At 37.7% G+C, this 13,406-nt stretch overlaps 1 protein-coding gene and 1 pseudogene across 3 annotated transcripts in view; both read left to right on the top strand.

Moving 5' to 3' along the window:
• Nucleotides 1–13,406, top strand: part of CCSER1 (coiled-coil serine rich protein 1) — a 942,549-nt gene that overhangs the window by 797,012 nt on the left and 132,131 nt on the right. For both annotated transcript variants that reach the window (XM_081109402.1, XM_081109401.1), the window contains one exon: nt 10,399–10,443. In XM_081109402.1, coding sequence (XP_080965528.1) covers nt 10,399–10,443 — 45 coding nt within the window. The remainder of the gene's footprint in view (nt 1–10,398; nt 10,444–13,406) is intronic.
• On the top strand, nt 128–1,550 carry LOC308530098 (adenylyl cyclase-associated protein 1-like; annotated as a pseudogene). Its single transcript has one exon. The product of its transcript is annotated as an adenylyl cyclase-associated protein 1-like (transcript).

The raw sequence follows: 13,406 nt of genomic DNA, 5'->3' as shown, positions 1-13,406 counted from the left end.
GATAATTGCTAAAGCCAGAACCACTTGTACAGTTTACAAATATAAATTAATGCAGCACAGATTGGGAAAAACTCTTCAGATACTTGGAGGAGAGTGGCTTTTCACAGGCCCAAGCAAGTGGTGCATTATGTCTGACATGCAAAATCTGGTAGAAAGATTGGAGAGGGCTGTGGGCTGCCTGGAGGCAGTGTATCCCGTGCCTCTGGAATGCACTGTGGGTCTGGAGACAGTGCTCCAAAAGCAGAATCTGTTCCCTGCGTGGAAGCATTTGACTCACAGTCAGCTAGTCCTGTGACAGACTACCTGAAGATCAGGAAAGAGATTGGAGGAGACGTGCAGTAACAGGCGGAGATGGTGCATACAGGGCTGAAGTTGGAGTGAGCTCTCTTGGTTATAGCCTCTCAGTGACAGCAGCCAACAGATAATCAGCTTTCTGATTTGTTGGCTCCCATCTCAGAGCAGATCCAAGAAGTGATAACTTTTCCAGAGAAGAACCAAGGCAGCAAGTTGTAAAATTACCTGTCAAGCTGCCAGCGAAAGTATCCAAGCCCTGGGCTGGGTGGTATGGCTCCCAAGCCTGTTCCTTAAGTGAAAGAAATGAATGATACTGCCATCTTTTATACAAACCAAGTCCTCAAGGAGTACGAAGATATGGATAAGAGCATGTGGACTGGTCAAAACGTACTTGAGTATGTGGATAGAGCTGCAGGCTTACGATAAAAGAGTTCCATAGGGTGGTTCTGGCCCGGAGCAAAATGCGGCCCGTGACAAAAGAACTGAGTGGCTTGCCATCTGGACCCTCTGCTGGATCAAATCCCACCCCGTTTCCTGCCAAGCCCGCCTCCCCCACCAAAGCCTACCCTACCAGTTCAAGGTCAGATGTCTCCACTTCATGCTCAGCACTGTTTGAGCAGATTAATCAGAGAGAGCATCACACATGCCCTGAAACATGTACCTGATGACATGGAGACTCACAAGAACCCTTCCCTGGGGGCTCAGAGTGGTCCAGTATGAAGTGGCCCCAAGCTATTCTCTTACCTAAACCAGGAGTCAGCCCATCCCCTAACATAGCCACAAAGAAGGAGCCAGCTCTGCCTTGAATTGGATGGCAAGAGCAGAGAGTGGAACATCAGGAGAACATTTCCAGCCTGGTAATTGTTGGCACAGAGCTGAACCAGGTGGCTTATATATACAAGTGTGTTAATATGGCATTGCAAATTAAGAGCAAAATTAACTCCATTATATTAGACAACTGTAAGAAACTGTCTGGTGTTCTATGATGCAGTGGGCATCATGGAGATAATCAATAATAGAGATGACAGAGTTCAGGTAATGGGAAAAGTGCCAGGGATTTCCATCAACAAGACAGATGGCTGTCACGTTTACCTGGGCAAGAATTCCCTAGTTTGTGAGATAGTGCCAAATCATGAGATGAATGTCCAAATTCCTACAGAGGCAGGGACTTTAATGAGCCCTCCATCTCTGAGCAGCACAAGAGCCTACTGAATGGGAAGAGGCTGGTCACAGCAGTGACAGAAATTGCTGGATAAGGGAAGGGTCACTGGATTCGTTGCCCGCTCCCGCACACCTTAGGACAGTGGTTCTCAACCTTGCCTGCACATTAGAATCACCTGGGAATCTTTTTAAAATCCTGATTTCTGGGCCTCGACCTCCATAAATTCTGTTTCTTTGTTACTAATGTTATGGCCCCACCCCATAACAAAGAAACAGAATTTCCGGAGGATGAGGCCCAGAAATCAGGATTTTAAAAAGATTCCCAGGTGATTCTAATGTGCAGCCAAGGTTGAGAACCACTGCCTTAGGATGACTCTTTATCAGGGAAGATTTTTTCTAGATTCCCTCTACCTTTCTGCTCTTCAAACTGCTTCTCTGCTTTGAGAAACACAGCTGCCTGCCTTCGCTGAAGCATACCTCAGACCGAGGTTGGTGTAGGATAGCCGGTCAGTTCATCATCTACAGCAGTGGTTCTCAACCTTCCTAATGCCGCGACCCTTTAATAAATACAGTTCCTCATGTTGTGGTGACTCCCAACCATAAAATTATTCTCATTGCTACTTCAGAACTATAATTTTGCTACTGTTATGAATTGTAATGTAAATATCTGATATGCAGGATGTATTTTCATTGTTACAAATTGAACATAATTAAAGCATAGTGATTAATCAGAAAAACAATATGTAATTATATATGTGTTTTCCGATGGTCTTAGGCGACCCCTGTGAAAGGGTCGTTTGACCCCCAATGGGGTCGCGACCCACAGGTTGAAAACCGCTGATCTACAGGAAAATGAAGCTTTTTCCTCCAAGCTCAATCACATGCCAACCCGTTCCTAAGGAACTGCCGACCAGGACTGGTGTGTTCTAGCTTTCAGCCCGTGGGGATTATTCCACCAGCAAGCAGCCTTCTGGGAAAAATAAAGCAGTCCCCAGGAATTAACATCTCAGAAAGTTCACACAAATTAATCTTTTCCAAGCAATGTGCATGAAGGTAGCAGAAGCTGGTGTGATTCCAGCTGGTTCTTCTAAACAGACGAATTTTTCACCGTTGACAAGTGAGGCCAGGGTTGCACTGAACCAAAGGCTGACGCTTGGCCATCTAGCATTCCAAGCCAAACTGTTTCCTCTAAGTACTCCTTTAATTCTGCATTCATCCTGGCTCCGCCTGAACCTGACATAGTAGATTCTCCTGTGCCAGCTGCTGTAGCAGGGCCCTGCACCCAAGCCAGCTAATGGAATCTTGGATGCTTTCTTTCTCTGGGATTCCTGTCCAGCACCTTCCCACAAAGATGACTTAAAAAGGAAAAAACAAAAACAAAACAAAACAAAACAAAACAAAAAAACCCACCCCATTCCAAGTAATCTGGTATTCCGTCTCCATGCTTGGTGCCTGTTACCCATCCTCACTGTCTCCTTTGCCCCGTTACACTCAACAGCTTTTGGCTTCAGTCTGGGCCCCTGAACAAAGGCCTAAGACCTCCACTGCGGGCTGGTGTTAGGTCTTATGTAACAATCTTGCACAGCATTGCTAATGGAAACTTCAGTTTTCCCCTCTAGGACAAACACATACCAAAGTGTGCAATTTTCTTTTGGCAGAGAGATTCTCCTTTGACTATTACCTATTTTCTGAAGCCTGTGGAAATAAACCCTTATATACTTAAAGGTATACAGAAAATAGAATAAAATTAATACCAGAAAAAAAGAAAAGTAAATATTCCATTCATCAAAGAAACATTTAAATACTGATTTAACATTTACCATGCTCCAGGCAGTACTGGGACAATTGGGATAATTCAGCAGAGACCCCTGTCTTTGTGGCACATAAGTCCAAGTATGGAAAGATAGATAATACACAATAATAGCACATTTATACAGTATGCTAAAAGGTTTTAAGTGTCCCTAGAGGTGAAGTAGACTAAGCCATTAAAGAGGTGATAGAAGTAGACCTTACTGAGTAGATAAGTAGGCAAAAACTTGAGGAGCTGTTGGAGTTGGTCATGCGGATATCTAGGTGATGAGAGTTCAGCTGGGGTTAGCACCTCATCCAAAGCCTATGGTAGAAGAATGCCTCACATGTCCATGGACTCGCAAGAGAGCCAGATTTTGTAATGGATGTTGAGGGTGGAGTTTATAGAAAGATATGGGGTTGAAGTTATAGGCAGACAGACAGATTGATTGATAGATAACCACATTCTAGTTATTAATCTTCTCTCTTGAACTAGTTTAGTGTATTTTTTATTTTGAGATTTCATGGTAAGACTATAAGAGACAGCAGTACTAGACAGATTAATGATTTAATTAGCCTAATGTAACTAAGGAATACTTTTCCAAATATTTCGCGATGCCACAATCCATACAGTAGGTACTATGCCTGTCATGTTTGTTTAAATTTATCATTGGACTGATGTTTGCCACCATGAGAGAATTCTAAGGCAATATACCTTTTATTGACATAGTTAAGGTTACTTGTCTTCTGAAACTGGGTCTGTAACTTTCTATGTAAGAAGTAGATAAACAAGTACAGGTTGTCAAAAATAATACTATATAAAGTCTTAGTAGAAGTGCTGTGCTGTTGATTAGTCTCACGTCTGAAATGGATCGACACCTTCGTCACAAATGACCTCCCAGCTATGAGCTTTAGAAACATGGGAAATACTCCAGTTTTAAGGTGAACTCCATCGTATCAAAGCTCATAAAATATGAGAACCTGAGTCCTTGGAACAGGAGTTTAATTTACACAGTTCACCACGATGAGAACTGCTAGAGAACTGGAGGCATAGAAGTGCTCTACTTGATTAATACTTTAGCTAGCCTAGAGTGACAATAGTCACAGACAAACTCTATGAAATGCATTTGTGCCTATAGTCTTACATTAATTTTCTTTTAATCTTTGTATGCCATGGGAAATATTTCAATTGAATTATATATTTTTCCCAATAAATCAGGAACTCTGGAATCCAATCCTATTTATTTTTCTCCACATTTATTTCCAAATCTTAAATGAATTCAAAAGCAAGAATTTAATTCACCTTTACTTCTTCAGTAAAAATGATATGTTTAGGTGAACTTTAATAGAATGCTGGAAATAGGCTTTCTCATCTAATAGGTTACTCAATCATTAATTTATTAGACACATTAATCTAGTTCATATTAGATAGTCATCTCAATACAAATGAAACAAAGTAATAGTTACTTTTGGAGGTAGTGTGTGTAGTGGCTGGAAAAGAATCTCTGTAATCTGATAGTCTGGATTCAATACTCAACTCTACCTCCTTCTAGCTGTGTCTACTTGAGCAAGTTAATTAACCTCTCTTTGCCTCAATTACTGTGACAAAAATAGGAATCATTACAACACCTGCAACACTGTGTAATTGTGAGGGATAAAAAATAAGCCTGTAAAGGGCTTAGCATAGTGCCTATATCATCTAGTAACAAATCAACAATTGGACACTATTTTTATTATATGCATTTGTGTACATTTAGGTGGAGGGGGTGGGTGGGTGGGAAGAGATCAAACAAAGAACTTGTATGCTATGTGCATAACCCATGGACATGGTCAATAGGGGGTAAAGGATTGGGGCGGGGGACAGTGGTGGGCTAGAAGAGGTCAATGGAGAAAAAAGGGGACATATGTAATACTTTCAACAATAAAGATTTAATTAAAACATAAATAAAAGCAATGTTCAGAGCTAAAAAAAATGTATCCCATGGTGTAGTTATTATATTATTTAGGAAATGTGGTATGGTTTTTCATTTTTGGTGTAGTTATGATATTACTTAGGAAATGTGGTATGATTTTTTCATTTTTAAAATCCAAGAACTTTTAGAAATTTCACCATGAAAAATGGTAAAATATCTAAAAATAATGACATATTTTGTTTTTTGAAAAGGGAGATAAAGAGCATTTCAAAACTCCCAGTGAATAGATTACAGATATCATGGTATAGAGGTTCAAAGATGATTAAAATAACTAACTTTGAAAACAAAGTTTGATAAATTTTTTCATTTGGCTGTTTTTTGTTTGTTTGTTTGTTTTTTGTCTTTGATAGATTTTAGCCTAGATCTTGATGAACTCTACAATTTTCAAACAGGTACACTACAGATCTCTCTGTGACATTATTTCAATATAGAATAAGAAAATAAAATATTTTCCAATATAATGACTAAAAAAGAGATAAAGGGCCCTCAAAAATATTTAAACTATGTTTAACTTTAAAGGTAAACTGGAAATTATAAGTAATAGTGAATTATTATAGTTTTTAGGTAGGTTTAGCAGCTGCGAAGTTTCTGAATTTCTAAGTCTATTTTCTAAACCTATGTCTGGTCACAAATCTTATACTAACACAAAAAATCCTAAGTAGGGCTGATGTTAGAAATACAAATACTGTATACAGCTAAATATTTTTTATCAGCAAAATGTAATAGGAACTTGACACTGAATTTAAAGTCTGTGCAGCAAGATGGTAGATGAAAAAGTAGATATCCCAGGTAAGAAAACCAGAATTTAGGAACTGAGTAAGGTTGACAATGGGTGTATCAAACTGTGTTTAACCTTGTTGGAACTTTTTTAACTTCTTGAGTAGTTTCATCAGTCTCACTGAGAAGCCATCCGAGATAGAAAAGACCAGTAAGAGAACCAGTCTGTATGTTTTTAAGTTAAAACATACCACAGATATTAAATTTTAAATATTTATCTCTATATCCTCCCACCACCACATCATTTTCCTGATAGGTAAACCAAAGTCTAGAGCTGAACACTGCCCTCATCGTTTCTCCTCCAAACGGCACCCCTGTTTAAGACGAAATGTAGTAGTAAGAAGCAGAAGCGTTTTATACTCTAGTCATTCCTTTGGGCCCTATACTGGAGCTACAAAATGATCTTACAACAGCAAGAACTAAGATGGCATGTCTTAATTTGCCTAAAGAAATAGGTTCAAAAACAGATAGAGCAGAACAATTAGAAGATAATTTTCATTTCAGCTCAGTGTGGGAAGAACTATTTGATTTTAATATGTAATAAGATTATTGTAAGAATTGACTTAATCCAGGTAAAACACTTGGAGATGTACTTAACACATAGAGAACACCCCCAAAATACTAATTATTTTTATAACTTTTGTAATAATTAGTCTTTTTTAAAAAATAATATCACAAAAGCAGCAACACCTTAAGCTACCAATAAAATTTGGTGCATATTTGGATTAACTTTGAACTAGGCACTGAGCTGTGTTTTATATAGATTCTCCCACTTAGTGGATTATCTCAATTCTACAGGTAAGAAACCTGGGGCATAAAATGGTTAAGGAATATGCCAAAAGTTATGTAGCTTGTAAGACAATGGTTTATAACAGAACGACTAAAACAATTTGATAAAAGAAAGATAGTCTTGGATTGAAGACCCACTGATCAGAGTTCGAGCCCCTAATCTACCATTTGTAAGTTCAATTCCTGATGTAAGCCCCACATCAGTCAGCGTAAGAGGTCGAACTACAAATTATTTAAAGTTCCTTCTAGTTTTTTCTTATGCCTCCATAGCTAAGGCTGAATGTAAAACATCCCATAGTGAAATTTTGGTTTTAGCCAGTTAAATCATGACTACCTTCTACAGTTAAGAAAAATTATCACAATGAAATCTCCACAGTACTGGAAATGAAATATCTATTCCACCTATTTATTCTATAGTTTTTCATATTGGTTGACAAGTAAATCAACCAAATCTAGAGGCATTGGATACTATGTTTCTGACTTTTGGTTTACAAGGAAGAAAGGGAAATCTTTATGGCATGATAGCAATTTGGCAAGGTAGAGATTGTAGTAATTACAAAAGAGAATATTTTATATCATACATACTTTACACAGACATGACCTCATACCCTGGCCTAGTTACCAGGGGTGTTCACATACATGCCTGAATGCTGTACTGCAAGAGAGTCATGGCAGATCATTCATTTTTTTTTTTTTCCCCCAGTTGATAGCTTTTTCCCCTTATGCCTTATTCAACCATTTTAATTTAGCACACTGTAGAACATTTGCTTTGGTGTAATTTTTTTCACCTAAAAATTATAGCATTTTTGTTTGGTCCCATGTGCTTAATTTCATTCCACACAAACCATTTATATTCTCTAGTGAGAAAATACGTATAGCAAGGAAAATACATTTTCCTCCACCATATCCTCCAGAGTAGTTTTAAACATGATTTTCTCAAGACTTGCTAGATAAATATTGTATTCTTAAATATTTAAGAATAATAAAGTGGGATTTTATATCAGTTAAAATTTTGTTAACCTTAATTTTAATAGTCAACCAGTATACATACATATTTATATATCCACTAGAGGCCCGGTGCATGAAATTCATGCATTCGGGGGGGTGGGGGGGAGCGTCCCTCAGCCTGGCCTGTGCCCTCTCACAGTCTGGGAACCCTCAGGGGATGTCTGACTGACAGCTTAGGCCTGCTCCCTGTGGCAGTTGGACAGCCTTTGCGATGCCCCAGAGGCAGGAGAGGCTCCCGCCACCGCCTCTGTGCTCACCAGCCATGAGCCCAGCTTCTGGCTAAGTGGCACTCCCCCTGTGGGAGCACACTGACCACCAAGGGGAAGTTCCTGACTTAATCATCTTCCCCCTGGTGGTCAGTGCATGTCATAGTGACCAGTCATTCCCCTGTTCAGTCGATTTGCATATTAGCCTTTTATTATATAGAATAAATAATTTTACTGTTCTTGTCAACTTCAAGTCATTCTGAGAATCAGATGGTCCCATTGAATATAATTATACAATCATTTTCTTCAGAATTATTTCAATACTTATTTTAGTGGATATTACACAAAATATTAAAACACCAATTTTTTTTTTTCATTTCAAAAATGTGAAAATTGTGTGGCACATATATAAATTAACACAAGGAAAAGATTGAGTTCCTTTGAGATTAATATTTCTTTTGAAAATACTCCTTGTCTTAACTGTTATTGCTTAGTTAATTGGGTTGATGTGATGGTCTAATCTTTCAAAGCAAGTTAACCAAATTACTATCTGTAAGAGCCACCAAAAATCATGAGAGCTATTGTTTTCCTAGTAGAAGCTCTAAGTCACAGATTGTACTTCCCCCAACAGCTTTCCCCACTCAAGCCAGCTGACCTTCCAACTAGAAGCTCAGTCTTACTCTAATGCTCAGAGTAATTTCTGCCATCGGTTAGGGTTTCACATCTTCCAGGTCACACCTCAGTACTTCTTAGTGAATCTCATTACATCCTAGATCATTTGACTTCTCCATTGAGATAAATTCTTGCCTGAGGCCCTGTTAGCATATGGGGAATCCTCTTAGGTCATTATTCTTTGCCCACATGGCTCCCAAATTCCTCTCGTCAGATTCTCTGACTCAGCTCTTCAACTTAAAGATTGGTTTTGCAATAATTTAGTGCCCGAATTATAACCAAACTCTGTATATAATTCATATAATATATTACCCTGGCAAGCTTACCTTTCAGCCCCTCTTCATCCGAGTGGGTATGCTATTTTTCCCCTCAAAGTCCTGACACCCAGCTTAATCACTATTTCCTTGAAGAAACATCCTGACTTATTCATAAGTTTCACGTCATCATTAATTTGTGTCCATAAGTATAAAAAGCACATAACATTTCCACTGCTATGAATTTAAAGGACCCTGGCTAAGGATGAGTGAATAAGCTTGGTGTCCAGGCTTTTAAGATATTGTTTAAGTTTTGCTTTTGTACTTACTAGTTCTGGTACTCAGCTGACATAATTTAAGTTTTATAAGCTTTAAGTTTCTCCTTTGAAAAAAATACATGTAAAGTACTTACTTTGACTTCTTCTTTTGATGAAGGAGTGCTATCTATAAGACTTGCCGTCTGCTGTAATGATTAGAAAACTGGACAAAACATATAAAACAATTATCATTAAAAAACACACATTAAAAAGCACACAAGAAAGTGCATAACGCTTGAGAAAAGAGAAAGAGAGGCTTACAGTACCTGGGTTTCTACCTGGAGACAGTTTTTGGATCACGGCGCACAGAGGAACAGTCCAAACAGAACATCAGAGCCTTTAAATTTGTAGTTGAGGAGACAAAGATCTGAGTTTAGAGAGACAAAGGCAGCTGGAATTTGAGGGTGAGATCACAGAAACACGTAGCGGGAAATACACAAAGAAGAAGCTCTAGAGATCTGTATAGGTGTTTCCTGAGATTTTTGTTTGAATATAGCAAGAGAGAGAGAGAGAGAGAGAGAGAGAGAGAGAGAGAGAGAGAGAGAGAGAGAGACTGTTCCTTGTGCCATAAGCACTGTTTACGATAGGCTTGCTGAGAAAAAGATGAACTCTTCTTCCATTTAAATGAAGCATCATGTTCACTGGGAATTCTTATCATAGAAAGCAGGTATGATAACAGAAGAGGGAGACAGGTCCTTTGCCAGGAGATAATATCCTGAATGTTTCCTAGGTGATGACCAGTGCTGCCAGGGATGCTGCTGCTTTGATCTTTCTCACTCGTGTGCCAAATGTGCCAGACCCAGTGCATAGAGTAAGAGCTTACTATCATAGCATGCCCTACACGCACCACTTCAGTTTAAACAGCAGCTTTTAAATTGTCATCTCAGCAAGGCACGAGCAATCATTACTGAAATAAATGCTTATATTGCGCTTTTACTACTGATCTTAAGATTTAGCAGGAAATACTAGTTCATCGGTACCAGCTTTGAAGACTTAGGCAGCTACAGATATTGGCATATGTGTGAGATACTCACCTATACTCAGATCTTCTTTGTTAAGTGAGTTATTTCTTTTACTTCAAAAGTTTGGCACTAGTACTAATTATTATATAACTTCTTTTCCAATAATAATATATTACTTTTATTTTGTTTTCTTTCAGGGTTTGAACCTGAAAAGACTGGAGGCATTACCAGGAGGGAGAGAGGTAAGAAAGTCTAAGAGAGAGGGAGAGGGAGGAAGAGAAAATGGTTCCAATGTTGCAGTGATGTGGTTGGTGAAGGTGACATCATGATAATGATGATGATGACAATGACAGTGACAGTGATGATGATGACGATGGAGATGGGGATGTGGTGAGAAGAATGTTGTGTACATACTAGTATATTCCATTTACTCTGGCCAAACCACACTTTACACATACTTATGTAACTGTGTTATTTGTGCTTGTTTCTCTGCAACTGAAAAAAATACTTTTTCTCTAGTTAGGCAGGCTCTTTCTGTTAAAATGGACTTTCACAGCAGTTGGGCCCACTGAAGAGGGCAGAAGAAAACATTACATGCAATATTTAAAATGATTTACTGAGAAGCTAGCAAAATTCTGACAATGAAAACATTTTATGACATATGAGATTCTTTACCCTCCTACCCAAGGCTATTGGTATATGGTACTAGGCTGTTATATGTTATTGATAGTGTTAAGTTGCTTTGATAAGACTAGTGATTTTAAAACTTTAATTATTGTCTATCCCAGAGGCTTTAAACATAAGGGTAACTTTTAATAATACCAAACATAAGACCATATTGTAAACATGATATATATTATTATTTTCTAATTCTAATATGCAGACAGTCACGATAAAGTGCTTTCCTTGCTAAGTGTACTAGTCTAAATTTACTTATAAATTTATTTATCTGAGATTTCGGTTGTTTGAAGTGGGGTGCTGGTGGAATATTTAATTCAGTAAATCAATATTTTCTTATTGCCCAAAAGGTAATTTTATTTTTTGGTGATATTTATATAACTGTTTTGTGTGTTTGTTTGTTGTTGTTGTTGTTGTTGTTGTTGTTGTTTGGTGTGTGTGTGTGTGAAGGCACATGTGAAGATGTTTTGTCTTTCAAAATGAGAAAATATGTCTTACCTCCCTCTATCCATGACTCTCTTTTTGTAAAAAAGTTTTCTTCTGTATTAAATATGTGGTGTTTCCCTCTTCTTTCCATGCTGTTATAACTTCCAGTTGTGTGCATTTTAATATTTGACATTCTAGTTCCTAGTAAACTTGTCATGTTGGGCCTCTTTCCATTTATTTGCTATTTTCCATCCAGATGAATCTGTTCCTTTTGAGGAACATATAGTAGTTGGCTCACATTGGCAGAAGAGCTAAGGAAGATAAATCGCCGAAACCAGTTTGGCTCAGTGGATAGAGCGTCGGCCTGCGGACTGAAGGGTCCCAGGTTCGATTCCGGTCAAGGGCATGTACCTGGGTTGTGGGCACATCCCCAGTGGGAGATGTGAAGGAGGCAGCTGATTGATGTTTCTCTCTCATCGATGTTTCTAACTCTCTATCTCTCTCCCTTCCTCTCTGTAAAAAAATCAATAAAATATATATTTTTTTTAAAAAAAAGGAAGATAAATCTTTAGATACTTTTCTGGTTGTAGGAAAGCAAGGTAATAAGAATGTGGTCATCAGTGCAGCAGAATGGGGAAGATGTACTCTGTAAGGAAGACCTCAGAGTCACTTACAGTTTTGTGAGGGTACCTGCTTTTGCTCAGACATGACCGAAATGGATCCACTTAGAGAAAGAACTTAATTCATCACCTCCTAAGTGAAGTTCACAGCCAAGCAGTCCTGCCACAATTTATCTCTGCTGATTCAGTGCCTTTCAGGACACTCAATTTAGAGATATCCAGCTCCTTGCTGCTGCATCCTAGTCCAGTAGCAACTGTGTGTCCAAAGAAGGAACATGTACATCCATATGTCTATGTAATAATAGAAATATTCTTTATTTGTTTTATTATGGTTTTTTCAATGTTTCATGTTATTTTAAAAAACCTAATGACTGACTGGTTTTACTAGTATTTGAAAAGAGTGATACATTTTATTGCTTATTTTTTCATTTCTTCTTATTTTATTTTTATTTTAATTGCACTTATGGGTAAGGGACATGCTGATAATGTATTTTAATTTTTTCAAAATATTTTTTCTTGAAACTATTTTATGGTTTGTATGAAGGTCAAATTTTTAATAAACCTGTAATTTAAAGTTTTCATCTACGTTGAAAGGACAAGCTTGATTCGGGCCCTCTCTCTGAGGTTAGTGGAGTAATTGTGAAAAAGGTAAGATCATTAAATCACTGATAGCCCAGTAATGTCTTTTCCACTTGATACTCTAAATTCAGGAATAAACAGTAAATGTCAACTACTGTATTAGAATTCAAAAAAAAGAAACTTTGCCTCCTTTCTGGGCACCACTGGGTTACTTGGGCATATTTCTTTTCTACCTAACACCCACCTTAGTTTTGTCTCATGATTATACAGCCTAATCTGGTCTATGGTGGGAAATTTAGGGATGTATCAGACAATTGGGTGAAATATGTTGTGAAAACTGTTCTGCCAAATCTTAGTGGTATGTGATCTGGAAACAAATACCCCAATTACTATCTTAAGAGCCTCCTAATCTCTCTTAATTACAAGATGTGAAATCTTGATGATTCCTGTTTGCTCTGTTGCATTACATGTATGCATTACAAATGTGAATAATATATCTATGATTATGTTAAATTGAAATGTGTAGATTTAGAAACTCTCACATAAAACATTATCTTAGAATTTCTCATCCTATTGCTACTGTGATTGATGACGATTTAATGACCACCATTACATCTTAAGATGAATTAATTTGTCTTAGTGCAAATGACAGATATTCCCAACAGGTGTTGATGAATGTAATACTAAAGGCCTATTGCCAAATATTTATAAGAAGGTTTAAGAAGTGTTATTTAAAGTGTTTTATTTACTTATTTGAGATAATGGCAATGCCTCGAAAATTGAAGCAGACCATTATATGCTATTTAGCTAGGTCTTAAATACTATTAAAAAGCTAATTGCTGGGTAGGAAGGCCAGATTTGAACACTATATGCTGTATAAAAGTATAAATTAAGACATGATT

The sequence above is a fragment of the Myotis nattereri genome (assembly GCF_964212035.1).
Source record: "Myotis nattereri genome assembly, chromosome: 1".
NCBI lineage: Eukaryota > Metazoa > Chordata > Mammalia > Chiroptera > Vespertilionidae > Myotis > Myotis nattereri.
The sequence above is the reverse complement of the archived record's forward strand: the minus strand, read 5'-3'. Positions and strand labels throughout refer to the sequence as shown.